The sequence below is a fragment of the Onychostoma macrolepis genome, chromosome 08 (assembly GCF_012432095.1).
Source record: "Onychostoma macrolepis isolate SWU-2019 chromosome 08, ASM1243209v1, whole genome shotgun sequence".
Lineage (NCBI taxonomy): Eukaryota > Metazoa > Chordata > Actinopteri > Cypriniformes > Cyprinidae > Onychostoma > Onychostoma macrolepis.
The window spans coordinates 27587888-27605326 of record NC_081162.1 but is presented as its reverse complement, the minus strand read 5'-3'; the positions used below and the strand labels follow the sequence as shown (position 1 = coordinate 27605326).

General features: G+C 34.1%; 1 protein-coding gene across 1 annotated transcript; it reads right to left on the bottom strand.

Moving 5' to 3' along the window:
- Positions 1-9017: 9017 nt before the first annotated feature.
- Positions 9018-12176, bottom strand: LOC131545987 (thyrotropin-releasing hormone receptor). Its single transcript, XM_058785246.1, has 3 exons — positions 12103-12176; positions 10599-11423; positions 9018-9418 (listed from the first exon to the last, which is right to left on the bottom strand). Exons 2-3 carry the CDS (start codon positions 11373-11375, stop codon positions 9062-9064), a joined length of 1134 nt encoding a protein of 377 aa, XP_058641229.1. The 5' UTR covers positions 11376-11423; positions 12103-12176; the 3' UTR covers positions 9018-9061.
- Between the last annotated feature and the right edge of the window lie 5263 nt (positions 12177-17439).

The following is a 17439-nucleotide window of genomic DNA, read 5'->3' as shown; positions in this document are numbered from 1 at the left end:
TCTCCATTAGATATTCATATAACTGGAGTGTGCTATCAAAAAAAAATCTTAAAATGTATATTTGATGATAGATCAATCAATCAATCCAGAGATTAATGTGTAAAGATGTGTAAAGAGCATCTACAACATATAAAATGTAACATTACTGCAATTTCAAGCATTATTGAACCCTCACAACTGGACTAAACCTCTGACAGTGTTGTTTTCTAGTCAAGTCAACATTATTTGTACAGCACTTTTACAATACTTCAAAGCAGCTGTACAGAAAGTCATACTGTAATGTCTAATTCCTTCAGCATAAAGCAAGTTGTATGACTGGGTGATATGATGATACTGTATATTACAATGATATAAGTGATTCTCCTTTCAGATATAACTCACTCATGCACACATCAGAGCGTTGCGTGAACTTTATAGTTGTGCTCTTAAACTGAATCAGTTCACTGACTTCACCATCAAAGATCATAATTTCCACTCTGAATGATTTCAGTGGACATTAAAAATCTCACTCTGACTCAAGCTTTAAATTATTGACTGAACATTCAGAGATCAAATTAAATGTTCGTCTTAAATAAATACATGTTGAATTGAATAAATGTTAAATAAAAGGTGAATTATATGAAATAGTATCAGATATGCATCGCTGACAACACTAAAAATACAATATTATTACAGCCATCACTGATGGTTATGATTTGACTGGTTTCATCCACTAGCTGAAGTTGTGTGTGTGTGTGTGAATACAGTATAAACAGTCACAGCGTCCTCTAGTGTCTGTGGATATTTATTGTACTTCTAAAACACACAGACACTTTAATGTGCAAATAAATAAACAGATCTGTGTCTGTGCGAACGACCTTTGAACTCTGTGAATTTAAGTTCAGTTTTAAAGAAGCATTTAATTACACTATTACAGCACTATTAAACACTAATTGCTGACAGATTACTTCCTGATTGTACCACTGAAACACTTTTTGTGAAGCTGCTTTGAAACAATATGCATTGTGAAAAGAGCTATACAAATCAATCTGAATCAGATTAAAGCACATTACTTAAGACTTTCAGCAGTATACACTGGTCAGACTCAGACACTTACTTACGTGTTGGTGCTGTTGTTTTCCCACCAAAAACATGTAGCTTCTGGAGACAAAATGAACATCCACTCACACCAAGGGACAGAAATTCTGATGCTGCATATTTGTAAGAAACAAATCCATTGTTTTCAACTTGAAAACGGTTGCTTCCGGCTAAGTGTGTGTGTGTGTTTAAAAGCTACATTGCCTAAGAGGCTTTATAAAAAAAAAAAAAATTAAAAAAAAAGCCAAGTATAGGCCTAATTAAACATGCAGGGCTCTATCAACTTTTTTTATTTTTTTTATTTCTAGCATGGATATTGCATGCATGTTTTTATTTCATGCATGCATTTCTAGCATTGCACATGCATGTATACTGCACTTACAAACTGCATGAATAATGTAATGTTATTTATATATAGATATAAATATAAAAACTGGAATCTAGAAATACTAAAAAAAAAATAGAATGATACTTTTAAATCTGAAAAAAAAAAAATTGCCAGAAGATGTCGGCAAGCCACTCTCTTAATAAGTGAGTAATTTATTCAATCCATTCTTTCAAAACAAATGATTCATTCAGGAAGGAAGAAAGTGTGTTTTTATGAATGGATCAGTGAATCACTGACTCACCCGATATTTATTTATTATAAGATATTTATATCTTGTTTATTGAATTGTTGCCCTGACACAAAGAAAAATCTGCCATAGACCATGCTAACCAAAACATTCATATAAAATATAACATAAGTAACAAATTAACAAACAAGCTTAAAGTGAGATTAAAGATAAACAAACAGAACAAATAATTTGATTAAAAAAAAGTTAAAGATCTTTAAAAAGATTTTTAAAACATGTCCTATTTTCATTACAGTTACAGAGTAAAATCAATACAAAACATGTATAAACAAATCAATAAACATTTAAAGGGAGATTAAGAACAGACACACCAGACATTTAATTTACATTAAAAAACATTATGATGCAAAAATGATGATTATGATCCACATAGGATCATTGATTTACATATTGAAAAATAAAATAATTCGATGAAAAAAAAAAAGATTAAAAAAATTGTTATTTTGATTTATTTGTTATTAAATTTGTTTATTTTTGACTTATTTTTTTAAATCAATAACATCAACTTTAAAAAATAAGAACATAAATAAATTAATAAACATATTAAAAGTATGAATAAAATAATTTACATACCAAAATACATTTTTAAATTGCACTTCCGAAACAATTCTAGACGTTTTCCCACTTTACTAAACATGTCCTTTAAAAAAAACTTTCTGAATAAAACCCCTGTCTGACCACCCAAGTCATTCTGACATGATTTCCATGTTTAGGTGAACTGCTCAGTGTTAGTACAGATGCCTGTTCAAAAACCGAGTCTGTGGACTGAATCGATGGCCATCAGCATCTCGGCCAGGCAGAACTTGGCCTCCGGGATCCATGAGCAGATCCTGCGGAGCAGAAGAGGAGAAACACTCCTCAATGAGAACCAGCAGGCAGCACTGTACATCTGACAAACACAAGATCACTGATTCATGAGCACTGGAACACAACTGAATCATTCTCAAGGAATCCTTTCAACACATTTCATCTGTTTTGCATCTATTTGCTCTTTTTACATTTACTAACTCTATAATTCCATACAACAATTATTTCTCAAATGTTTATTGCATATACTGATAAATTTAGCATTCACTTCAGTAGTGACTGCATGGTTTCAACTTATTTCCTTGAACTGTCACCAACTGAATTGTGGTCAAACTATTTAAATGATAGTGAATTAAGCTAAGAACTCGATCATGCACAATTTTCCATCTAACATGCATTTTGGGGTGTAGCTCGTCATATTAATGGAGCGTAACTTTTGAGCATGCAGTTAACTCACCTAAATATGTTCGTAGATTTGTGTTGAATGTCTTCAACATGTAGCTAAAGCATCTTCGGGATGGAAATATATAAACGTCATAATTTTTGCACTTATTTCAGAATATTTTATAAAACTATCGAGCTAAGCCAGTAGAAGTACTGAGAATGTCGTGTAAACATGGCTGAAGACGTGAAAAGCAGAGGAAAAGACAAACAATTGAGTTCAGTTGAGTGAGTCATTTACACTGGAACCGCTCCGATTGATTCAAACTCATGAGCAAAAACAGTTCAAAAGAGCCAATCATTTTTTATTTTTTTGAGATAAAAAACAGTATGAACATTAAAGCAAAAAGCAGTAGTCTATTTACACATAGACAAAAAAGAAAAGAAAGGGGGAAAAAAAAACAAAAATATACAGAGACAGATGTATTGCCAGGGTAACAACAACAACAAAAAACAGCAAAGTAAACAAATTACATCTCAAAAGGAGACAAAGGATGAATAAAGAGATACAGTTTGCATTGCTTTCAGATTAATTGAATTTTGGATGGTTTCTATATATTTCTCGAAATCAACTTTGCACTGTAAAAAAAAAAAAAAAAAAAGTTGAGCGAATTTTTTTTTTTTTTTAATTTTTGTTGTATAAAGTTAAAACGACAAGTTGAGAAAACTCAAAAATCTGCTGAAGCTGGTTGCCTTAAAATTTTAAGCTGGCTCAACTTTTTCTTTTTTTTACAGTGTGTAGGCTATAGATAAAGAAATGAGATGTTTGGAGCCAAATTTTAGTTTGTGTATATGAAATTTGCCTAATAGGAAACACAAATTAATTATATAATATTTTCCTGTACGGTCTTCTTTTAAGTAAAAAAATCCAAAGAAACCATCTTTGAAACAAAAAGAGAAGTCACTTACAAAATAAAATCGATGAACATTAAGAAATCTGACCAAACTTTTTGAGTGTGGGTACATTGCCAAAACAGATGAATGAAGTCTTCCTCACAAGAGTGACAAACACTGCAACTTACTTCAATGTCCGACTTTATCTGGGTAACATTTGTAAATCAGTTTAAAAGTTATTTATTTTACTTTGTTGGTATAGGCAGATAGCCTATCTATGAGGCAAAGAAAGAAAGAAAGAAAGAAAGAAAGAAAAAGATACAAATGTATTGTCAGGTTAACAAAAACAAATAATAAATATTATAATAATAAATGTACACCTTAAGAGGACACATAGCTGCAGTTTTCACTGCTTATAGGCTATTTACAGAACTTTACATAGTTTCCATACTCGTCTCTAGAACAACTTTGAATAAAGAAAAGATTTAGAGTGAGTCATTTTTGTTTATGTGAAATTTAGCTATCAGGAAACACAAAGTAAGTTATATTAAAGTCCCTTTAAGGGTATTCTATAGTGCTTGGTTATATTTTCCTACACTCTGAAAAACGTTGGGTTGTTTATTGTACCCAAATCTGAGTTAAAACATATTTGATCTCTTGTTGCGCTATTCTTAAAGTATACTGGGTCTCAAGACATTAACTGATGGACTGGAATGGTGTGGGTTATTGTGATGTTTTTATGGTTTGGTTTTATTGTTTGGACTCTCATTCTGACGGCACCCATTCACTGAGAGGAGTCATTGGTGAGCAAGTGATGGAATGACACATTTCTCCAAATCTGATGAAGAAGCTATGTCATCTACATCTTGGGTGGTCTGAAGATGAAGACATTTTCATCTTCTCCACACTGCACAGGTCATGTTTTTAAACGCAGTAACTTCATCCAGCCACTAGAGGCCGCCATATCACCGCTTTAACGAAAGACTGAATGAGCAAAAACGAACTGATCCAACATGATGATGAGTCAACGTCCTTATTTTTGGTTAAGTATTAATTTATGTGTTTTCAAATATAAATTAGTGTACGTTATTACGCTAAATTAATAAACTGGACTTTTCGCAGCATGTAAAGGCTACTTAAAATACCCAATCAGCAGAGAGAATAAGTCTGTAATTTAAAGTTTACCTTATGGTACCTTATGGGGACGATAAATTGCTTCAGTTGAAAAGGAGATAAAAGACTTTATTTAATAATGCATTTTTGTTGGTTTTAGTGTATTTTGGCTATAGGAAACTGATTCCTGTGATTAAACGCATTGATGTTGAAGTTGCAACATAATGTGGATCATTTAACATCCATGACATTTCACTCAAATCAAAAACAAGGGAAATAGCAGGTCAGGAGATGATCCTACGAATGAAAGCACCACATATATAAGGAACATCGCATTAGAAGCAAAATACATCGAGATGAATGCATCTCAAAGCCATTGAGATCTATTTATCCACCAAGACCAGACTGTGATCTCTAATAGAGATGAGTGACACAGAGAATATCATAGATCTGCTTATAAAACTACAGCTGAAGCCTTGAAATAAAATAATGTGTAAAAATATTGACATTAATTGCCCAAAAATTGCATTAACTGTCCATCAATTGTCTAAAAAGTTAATCAGAAAAAAACTGAAAAAGTAGATCTACTACTAAACAGTAATCTTTTTAGCATTCAAGCCATTTTAATTAAAGTTAATTTTGTTTTAACATGTATTTTAGAAGCAGTTTAACTTAGGCAGGACATTACAGTTGCTAAACACGTTCATTTATTTTAATGAACTAACTATTTTCTAGTTTTAATATGTGGAACAGCAGAATAATGCAGGTGTTTTAATGCTCTCTAATTTGTTCGGTTTGACTCCAGGATATAGTTACAGAATCATTTTCATTAGCATCTTGTGCTTAATTGTTGTCCTCCATTAACATCCTGGTGTCTTTCTATGCAGCTCCTCTGAGTTTCTGTTTTGGTCTCTTTGTTTCGCTCTTTAATGGTTCCATCATAATGGCGTGAGGATGCGGTTGCTATGAGACGGCTGGCAGGACCGAGCTTTATTAGTGCTCTTCTGCAGGTGTATCGTGTGCTGATTGTCAAACTGACACATGAAACATCTCTCTCTCTCACACACACACACACACACACACACACACACAGAGAGAGAGAGACTCTGAGTGCTTAACTGGAAGGTTGCAGGTTCAATCAGCCATCAAACCAGCCTCGAACAGTAATTTCAGAGAAGGAGCAAATCATTTGATTTTGATTAAAGACTCTAAAGACAAACTTTTTAAAAAGAACTGCATTAAAGCAAACGGGGTCAGTTTTGACTACATGTGGACTTTAAACTAAGTAGCTCTCTCTCGCTCTCTCTCTCTCTCTCTGTGTGTGTGTGTGTGTGTGTGTGGTACGAATTGCTTTTGATTCTCTTTTGTAAGACACTTTAAATAAACGCATCTGCTTAATGTATAAATGTAAAATATAAACAAACCAAAATGAAGCATGCATGTACTGAGTATCTACACTAAGTTATCTGTTTAGGATCAGTAAGATTTTTTTTCTTTTTTAATTAATACTTGTATTATTCATCAAGGATGCATTAAATTGGTCAAAAGTTACAATAAAGACATCTAGAATTCTATTTCAAATAAATGATGTTCTTTTGAACCTAATCTGTGAATCCTGAAAAATAAAATTGCGGTTCATCACAAAAATTTCATTCCAGTTCATCACGGTTTCCACAAAAATATTGTGCAGCACAACTGTTTTCAACATTGATAATAATCAGAAATGTTTGTTGAGCAGCAAATCAGCATATTAGAATGATTTCTGAAGATCATGTGACACTGAAGACTGCAGTAATGATGCTGAAAATACAGCTGCACATCACAGAAATAAATTACTTCTTAAAATATATTCAAATAGAAAAGTTTTTTTTTCTGTGTTTACCAGGCTTAAGTTTGAGTGTTGCAACCTTTGAAATATTTAGTGCAAGTAAAAAATGACAGGTGAATTCTGGGTAAATAAAAGTGTGATTTATGGATAACCATTCCTGATATCAAGAGCATGACAGAATCTGAAACAGTGAGAAAAATGAAAGCATAAAACTAAAATAGCTAAAAATCAAGTGAACAAAACAACTAAAAACAGCACAGAAGAAGGTGGTGAGTCAAAGTGGAAATAACAGACACTGACGGAGGTTCGGTTCAGAGAAATGTGACCCGTAGATGTGTTTGATCAGAAACGGTGGACGGTGAGTATTCCCACTGGAACTGATGAAACGGCTATTTTTACCTGGTGACTGTCAAGAATGAAAACCTACAATGAAGCAGAATGACAGATGAAAGCAGGCAGAGGACGCAAGCCGATATGAAACAGGCTAAATTTATTTTCTCAACAAAAGATTTTTTTTTTATATCAGTACATTTAGATGAAAATTACAGTGTTCAATAACTGTTTCCCATCAGATACAACAAAAGAGAATAAAAAGATTCAATAAACAGCCGATTATCAGAGACTTATTTGAGTAACCCTGAGATACTGTTATAGGTTGTTATTAATAGTTTGAATTAGAATTTATTTTTATATTATCAGTTTTTATTTTAGTAATTTTGTTGTATGCTTTTATCATTTTTATTAGTTTGTTTTTTAATCTCTCTATATAGTTTTTATTCATTTTTATGTCAGTTGAAATGTAGTTTTATTTCCTTAACATCTAGCTGAAATAATTTTAAATTGTATTTCATTTAACGTTTATTTAAACGTTTTTTTTTTTTTAAGTTTTAACAACCCAGATTATATCTTGGTCTCTTTTAGCTTGTCAGGTTCATAATAATAAGTGATAAAAGGTTCATTTCATGAGGGATTAAAAGTTTCTTAAAGTTTATTAGAGCATTACAAAATTTAAAGTTTACAACATTTCTTAACTCAACACATCCTCCTCACAATTCAAAAACATAATTTACTGTACAACCAGGTATGACCTTCTATAACTTCACTGTGAGAACCATAAAAGGACTTATGACACTTAAGAGAAAAAAAAACCTTTAAGGTTTTATTTTTTGGTCTGGAGACAGCTTTGAGTTCTGAACGTTACAGTATGTTTTTTACAGTTTCACAATTATTCTTTTAGAAGTTGAATGAAAGTTTGGTCCCTTTTTATACGGTCCCTTTGAGCATTTTATTCCTACTTACACTTTATTTAACATAACATAGGCATGCGGACACACAAAGTGTTAAATAATTGAATTATTTCTCACAGTCAAAATTGACAGTTTCTATGGATCTACTCAGTAGTGAACATCATTTATATGCCAAAAACAAGTATTAAACTGTAATATTATCGTGAAACCATCAGTCTTTATACAGAAATATATACACAGTAAAAATTATTTTTCAAATTTGTAAAGAAAACAAAGGTTATTGGAGTTGTTGTTTTTTCCTCAAAATGTAACATTTCAATGTGTTACTTGCTGTTTCTTTGCAATTACTTGCAAATTTACTAACAATTTCTGAGTGAAATTAAAGTACATTTCTGAGTAAACAGTTCAGCTCACTTTTAGCCAAATCATTCAAGAACTGCGTCACTTATCACTTTTTTCATTAATTAGAGACTCCTGATATTAAAGGAATAGTTCACCAATAACTGAAAATGTCCTCGCCTTCAGGTCATCTAAGATTAGGATGAGTTTGGAGAAATGCATCGCTGCATCAGTGTCTCAGCAATGGATGCTCTGCAGTGAATGGGTGCCGTCAGAATGAGAGTCCAAACAGCTGATAAAAACATCACGATAATCCACATCACTCCAGTCCATCAGTTAACATCTGGAGAAGACAAAAGCTGAAACAAGACATTTTTAAGGTTTAGTGATAAAGTGGTTTGGTCTGAATCAGGAAAGTTTACAAGCCAAAACAGTTCTAAACAAATCTGTGGCTGGATTTTGATTTGAGAGACAACAGCAGATGCACTTTTTCACTTGAGGTTTATTATAGATAATGGATTTGTTTTTAGAAGCAATGGTTTGAAGTTATTGTGGTGTTTTTATCAGCTGTTTGGACTCTCATTCTGACGGCACCCATTCACTGCAGAGCATCCATTGCTGAGGAAGTGATGTAATGCTACATTTCTCCAAATCTGATGAAGAAACAAACTCACCTACATCTTGGATGACCTGAGGTTGAGCACGTTCAGCAAATTTACTATACCTTTAATGTTTCCAGATCAAGCAGGGCTAAACGTGTCTGTTTTCATACTGCAGCGTTTCTTCACACTGTTTTCACCAGAGAAGTCTTTTATGACGCTGTAGTAAACACTTACAGTGCTTTTGCCCGCTCGGCTCTGATCTGACCTGCGTTTACAGTCGCAGAGCCTCTTAAAAGCAGCGCGAAACTTCTGCGACATGGCGTTGTAGATGATGGGGTTGACGGCGCTGTTGGTGTAAATGCACATGCGGCAGAAGAGCAGGAACCAGGTGTTGAGATACGGCGGATCCATGAAGGAATTCACAACCACTAGAGTCCGATACGGCATCCAGAGGAGAGCGAACAGAACCACCACCACCGCCAGCATCTTTGTGACCTGCAATACAAGTCGAGTCAGCTTTATTTCTATAATGCATTATACAATAGAGATTGTTTCAATACAGACAGAAGTTGCTACTTAGAGAAAAACAGAAATATGAGCTGCTTTTCTTTTTTTGTGTGTATTTACATTCATAGGCAGAGCACATTGCACATGATTGCATAATATTTACACTTTCTGAAGAAATGCTTTGATACTCAAAACATGTTAATTGCACCATGATGCTAGAAAGTTCTTGATGGTTGTTTGGAGACTCTGTGATATTCTGGCCTCGTAAAAAAAAAAAAAAGGCTCAGATCCCTCCTCTAATATCCTTCTTTGGATATTGGCCTATTTATATTATCTGTCAGGCAAAAACAAGTCTACATGTCACTGTCTCAGAAACACTCCTGCTCACACATTATATTACTGATTGTAATTGATATATGATGATACAGAACACATCTCACACACACACACACACAAAACAGTTTGTACTGTAATTATGGATCATAAACATAATCACAAACAACAAATTCAGGATCTGTTTCCTACAGACAATTAAAGGTTAGCATTGAGAATTAAATAAATTTGTGTTTTCTGGTTATATTTGTATTAGATAAATACATAAATATACATAAATATTTTTAAAAAATATTTTCTATGAATTACATGCATTATTAGAGTTAACTAAAACCATTAAATTTTTTTTTACTTGAAATAAAATATAAAAAACGTAAACGTATTTTAATTCAACTAGTTCCCAAAGAAACATTTTTTTTCTCAATTTTTATTTAGTTTAACTAAAATAAATGTGAAATAGAAAAATATTAAAACTAATAAAAATGACTAAAAAATAAAAAATAAATAAAAAAACTAAACATTTAACAAAAATGTAATTCAAATAAAAAATAAGAAATATGAAAATAAAACAATGTAAACTCTTATCTAAAACTACATGAACCTAAATAAAGCTGATATATCTGTATGAATATATATTTTTCTTTCTTCACTATAAGGTTTTTCACTATTGGAAGACAAACAAATAAATACATAAATATATTATTTTTTCTTTCTTCATAAATTAGGCTAAATAAATAAATAATACATAAATAAATAAATACATTTTCTTTATATTTTTAAATAAAAAAAAAAAACATATTTTCTAGAATGTACATGATTGACAGACAGAGCGCACCTGTTTTCTGGATGCCGCTGCTCTACAGGACACTTTCACAGAGCTGTGCCGCCGGCCCTGATGGACAGAGAGCCTCTGCTCGGACAGATTCGACAGCAGCGGGTCTCGAAACAAGATCCTGGCGATCAGACTGTACAGAACCAAAGCCACGACGAGAGGAACCACGTAAAACAGCGTGAAGTCCAGGAAGTAGATGGGCATGTAGAGGTTCCTGGACACACGATAACCGCAGCGGACCACGACGCCGTTAGAATAAACCGTCTCATTAGTGTCCACGAGGAAGAACCACATGATGCAGTAGAGAGAGGTGAAGATCCAGACGCAGCCGATGATCTTCTTGGCTCTGGATACGGTGCAGATGAGCTGGGCTTTGATGGAGTGGCAGATGGCGATGTAGCGCTCGACGGTGAAGGCCGTGATGGAGCAGGAGGAGACGTTGATGCCCAGGTACTGCAGGTAAGTGATGCAAACGCAGCCAGCGTAGCCGTAGATCCACGAAGCCACGACTTCGGAGATGTTCGGTAAACCTGCAGCCAAAAGCACAGTCAGATCGGCCATGGCTAAACTCACCAGGTAGCAGTTGGTGGCGGTCATCATGTGTTTGCTGCGGATCACCACCAGAACCACCATGACGTTCCCAGCGATCCCCACGCCGCAGATGAGCAGCGACAGAGAGATGGTGACCACCTGGATCTCCAGAGAGTTCTCCGGCATCGTGCTCAGAGTCTGACCGTCGCTGGAGTTTCTGTCCGGATGCATTGAGGTGCTGTTATCCATCGTGGTGTTTCTCAAGATATGCCCATTATAGCCATCTCAACAAACAGCCTGGAGAAAGATTGAGAAAAATGAAGAAAAATGCACACCATCATCATCATCATCGTCGTCATCAAGATTTCTTGAAGAGTTTTTATTAATATGATTAATATTTGGAATAATTAGTTTTTTTTTTTAATTATGACTTTTTTTTAATTGTCTTTTGTTTTTTTTAAATATCTATATATTGTTTATAAATTTTTATTTTAGTTTTGGTCATTTTAGCACATGAAGTTAAACTAAATAAAAATGAGAAATAAAATAGCGGAAATATATATTTATATATATATATATATATATATATATATATATATATATATATATATATATATATATATATATATTTATTTATTTATTTATTTATTTATTTATTATTTTTTTAATTAATGTTTTATTTTGTTTGAGTATTTCAAGTGAAAAAGTTTTTCTTTTTGTTTGTTTTTAGTCAACTATAACAAACCTGATACACAATTCTATGATATTTATAGATCTGAAGGCTTATGTTTTACCTACCCATTTTTCATAAGCAACATCCATTCCACTACTAAATTTAATTTATGCAAAAGATAAAACCTTTATATACAATTGAAAATGTCACTATTAAGATACGAATACAATTGTTTCATATATTTAATGTACAAATGAATGCATGTGCTCTCAGATGTGATCAGAAGCATGAAATGTCACTCACCGTGAAGCTGAATGATCTTTCGGATGATGGATCTTGAATTGTAGATCACTAACGGGAGGCGATTTCTTCTCCAGAGAGCTGCAGCATCTACTGAGGGAATCAGCATCAGTCCTCCTCTTCTTCTCTTCTGTCTCCTCCTCTTTCACTCACTGCCAATGAATATCTCTCCTCTCTTTCTCTTCATTCTTGTCTAAAGCGCCATGTTCAGTTATTAGAAGTTCATTAAAAGCATATTTAAAGGCTCTTTTGGGTCGATGGCCATCGTCAACTGATAAACCTTCACTACCAACAAATCTCTCTTCTCTCTCTATGATTTCTCTCCCTTTTCCTTAATTACTGTCTATGCTTGGTGTTTAGTTAAGAATTAGTTCAGTAAAGCTATATTTAAGGATCTTTTTTCTGTAAAGGTCATGAACTGATGAAGCTGCTTTGGTGCGTCCTTAAACAGCAAGTGTCCAGATAACAAAACAAATCTACAATACTATTCTAATCTGTTTTATTTATATAGCACATTTAAAAACAACAGACTTTGGCCAAAGTGCTTTACAAATCAAACATAACACATACAGTCTAAAATTATAAAACACAGCAAGCAAAGCCAAAATTTAATCACCCAATCAGAGAAACTGTTTGTGTTTGAAAATGTTTGCACACAGAAATCATCACCTACCAAAACATTTGCAGTTACATTTGGGATAACCACATAAATCACATGTATGAAATAAATAGATGAATATTCACTTGTTTGTTTAAAGAAATATAACAGATTGCTGGTCTGTGAGAGGTAAAAACTAGTTTATTAAACTTTTATTTAAAATTAATATAAATATATAAAGATAATATGCAATATAAATAGAACCAACAGCTTTAAACATGATTACATATGTGCTTTTCAACCCGATCTAATGAAAGTGCGTATAAATAGTATGTCAAATAAAAACAAAAACTCATGGTATTGATACGCAAAAATGAACTTTAGTGTGTATATGCTACACAATGGGTAGGATTAGGGTTGTGGGGTAGATGCATATCATATGTACGCAAAAACTGAGTATGTGCACGCCAACAAATTTCGTATTATATGAACGCCAAACATGTGCGTATCATATGCACGCCAAAGTCCATTTTTGCGTATCAATACCATGAGTTTTCGTTTTTATTTGGCGTACTATTTATATGCATTTTTTTTTTTTTTTTAAATGCTTTTTTCCAGCATTTAAGGCAATAAGGAATTAAACTAAGCAAGAGTTGTAAGAACTAATACAGACAAGTCTAGTAATAGTAATGCTCAGAACTGCAGGGAAAAGCCAAAACTTCACAAAGGTTAATTATGAATGTTAGCCTATAAATACTGTGATATGACACACAGAAAACAGCTCTGATGAGCAATTCTGGACAGTAGCAGCTCCACACTGCAGGATGAGCAGTATGCTCTTAAATGCAGTAACTTCACTGAGCCACTAGAGGATCTCACTGCCATCTCACTGCTTCTGCTAAGAAATCTTGTTTAGCAAAAAAAATCTACAGCTACGCAACCAAAATTAAGCGTAGCGTTAGTTCTGGCAGGTCACGTGAGTCAAGCTTGCATCAGCTGACTCTCAGCTGATCACATCTACCTATAAGGATATGACACCCATCGCGGCATTCCTATATAAGCGCTATTCAGTATTATTCAGCAGCTTGCTTGCTCGGGAGCAAATTACCCTCCTCCATCCCCAACTCCTCCTTTCGCCACAGTCAGGACTTGGCTTCTGACATTCCTGTTGAGTCAGATTCCCTAATCTTGAATAATGTGTTACACTAAATGTAATTAAGTACATTAATGATATCTGCTTGGTTCTGTTCTGTTAACCCTTGGGGGGTTATTATTGCTGCTCTCCCTGCTCATTCATGACAGGCTGCATGGATGGGCAGGGAGTTTTTGCCCAGAACAGAACCATACCGCCAAACCAAACTGTATGCTAAGTGTCTATCATTGACGATAGTGGTCCTGATAGAATTATGGAATGGTTTTAAGAACAATGTATAGGCTATTAAAAGTTATAAGAAGTCTTGAGATTAAATCTGTGACACTTAAAGTATTGTGTTCATTGCTCATATAGTTTACTGGATGAATACAGCAACTAACCAGAGAACATGACATTGAAAGTGTAGCATCATATTAAATTTTTGAGAGAAATGGACATGCTGTGAAAATGCACTTGAAGATGTTTTGTGTAGTGTTGGGTTGTTAGCCATTTATACAGCTCCTGGAAAGTTTCCCAGAAAAAAAAAGTGCCTCGTCACTGAAAAAGCGTTACTTTACTGTAATCGTGATTAGCTTGAATGTGATATAATAGGGTAGAGTAGGGGAAAACGCACAGTTTTTAAATGCCTGATACACAATTCTATGATATTTATAGATCTGAAGGCTTATGTTTTACCTACCCATTTTTCATAAGCAACATCCATTCCACTACTAAATTTAATTTATGCAAAAGATAAAACCTTTATATACAATTGAAAATGTCACTATTAAGATACGAATACAATTGTTTCATATATTTAATGTACAAATGAATGCATGTGCTCTCAGATGTGATCAGATGCATGAAATGTCACTCACCGTGAAGCTGAATGATCTTTCGGATGATGGATCTTGAATTGTAGATCACTAACGGGAGGCGATTTCTTCTCCAGAGAGCTGCAGCATCTACTGAGGGAATCAGCATCAGTCCTCCTCTTCTTCTCTTCTGTCTCCTCCTCTTTCACTCACTGCCAATGAATATCTCTCCTCTCTTTCTCTTCATTCTTGTCTAAAGCGCCATGTTCAGTTATTAGAAGTTCATTAAAAGCATATTTAAAGGCTCTTTTGGGTCGATGGCCATCGTCAACTGATAAACCTTCACTACCAACAAATCTCTCTTCTCTCTCTATGATTTCTCTCCCTTTTCCTTAATTACTGTCTATGCTTGGTGTTTAGTTAAGAATTAGTTCAGTAAAGCTATATTTAAGGATCTTTTTTCTGTAAAGGTCATGAACTGATGAAGCCACAATGGGTAGGATTAGGGTTGTGGGGTAGATGCATATCATATGTACGCAAAAACTGAGTATGTGCACGCCAACAAATTTCGTATTATATGAACGCCAAACATGTGCGTATCATATGCACGCCAAAGTCCATTTTTGCGTATCAATACCATGAGTTTTCGTTTTTATTTGGCGTACTATTTATATGCATTTTTTTTTTTTTTTTAAATGCTTTTTTCCAGCATTTAAGGCAATAAGGAATTAAACTAAGCAAGAGTTGTAAGAACTAATACAGACAAGTCTAGTAATAGTAATGCTCAGAACTGCAGGGAAAAGCCAAAACTTCACAAAGGTTAATTATGAATGTTAGCCTATAAATACTGTGATATGACACACAGAAAACAGCTCTGATGAGCAATTCTGGACAGTAGCAGCTCCACACTGCAGGATGAGCAGTATGCTCTTAAATGCAGTAACTTCACTGAGCCACTAGAGGATCTCACTGCCATCTCACTGCTTCTGCTAAGAAATCTTGTTTAGCAAAAAAAATCTACAGCTACGCAACCAAAATTAAGCGTAGCGTTAGTTCTGGCAGGTCACGTGAGTCAAGCTTGCATCAGCTGACTCTCAGCTGATCACATCTACCTATAAGGATATGACACCCATCGCGGCATTCCTATATAAGCGCTATTCAGTATTATTCAGCAGCTTGCTTGCTCGGGAGCAAATTACCCTCCTCCATCCCCAACTCCTCCTTTCGCCACAGTCAGGACTTGGCTTCTGACATTCCTGTTGAGTCAGATTCCTAATCTTGAATAATGTGTTACACTAAATGTAATTAAGTACATTAATGATATCTGCTTGGTTCTGTTCTGTTAACCCTTGGGGGTTATTATTGCTGCTCTCCTGCTCATTCATGACAGGCTGCATGGATGGGCAGGAGTTTTGCCCAGAACAGAACCATACCGCCAAACCAAACTGTATGCTAAGTGTCTATCATTGACGATAGTGGTCCTGATAGAATTATGGAATGGTTTTAAGAACAATGTATAGGCTATTAAAAGTTATAAGAAGTCTTGAGATTAAATCTGTGACACTTAAAGTATTGTGTTCATTGTTCATATAGTTTACTGGATGAATACAGCAACTAACCAGAGAACATGACATTGAAAGTGTAGCATCATATTAAATTTTTGAGAGAAATGGACATGCTGTGAAAATGCACTTGAAGATGTTTTGTGTAGTGTTGGGTTGTTAGCCATTTATACAGCTCCTGGAAAGTTTCCCAGAAAAAAAAAGTGCCTCGTCACTGAAAAAGCGTTACTTTACTGTAATCGTGATTAGCTTGAATGTGATATAATAGGGTAGAGTAGGGGAAAACGCACAGTTTTTAAATGCCCCCCAGTCTGACAAAGCAATTTGCTTTAAACATTCACAGCAAAATCAGAGTACAGGCAGTTTTAGCTAAAAACTATATTCTTAAAAAAGAATATAATTAATAATTATGAATTACAAAATTATAATAGCCTAGCCTATTTGAAACATTTTGTTAGCTAATGCTAACTGACAAGCTAACTAGCTACCTGATGCTAACTTGAGGTCATTTTTAAATATAAAATCCAAATATTTTTATTCTACCAACTATTTAGAATACATTTGATGGAAAAACAAAGGATTCGATGTTCAGAACAGAGTCTATATTCTGAAAATATAATTATATTTTTATTAAATAACACGCACTCCCTATATACAAGCCCCACTGTTCTCATATCATATATAACTGTGATGTTCTACAAATCAACAAGCTTTAAAACACTTTTTTTCTTACTGCTGAAAATTAGATCATTTACTGTGAAATCCGTTTTCTCTCAGGTACATCAGTAAGTGTTGAGTACTCGAGACTCGGACTCAGTCTTGAACTTGGTCTCGAGACCATATTTTAATGGTCTTGGTCTTGTCATGGACTTGTGTGCATTTTGACTTGGTATTGACTTGTACTCGAATGAATGAATGCATTTTATATTTCATGATTATTACTGCACGTTAATATTTCTTTAAATTGATGTTTGATTGGCGTCCAATGATTAGTGATTTTCTTGTGCGCAACTGCGCATGACTTGAGACTAACGTTAGTGCGAAGGCAGCAGGACTCAGGTCGGGATGTCATGTGGAGCTTCTTAACTATGTGTTGAAAATGTCTGTTACATCATCTATTATTCAGTTTGCATATAAGAGCCACAAAGAGATCATATGCAGTAAGATGTTTTTAGACAAGAGCACTTAAGCTTAAAGGTTAAAAGTTATGTAAAAGTTGTTACAGTTGAACAT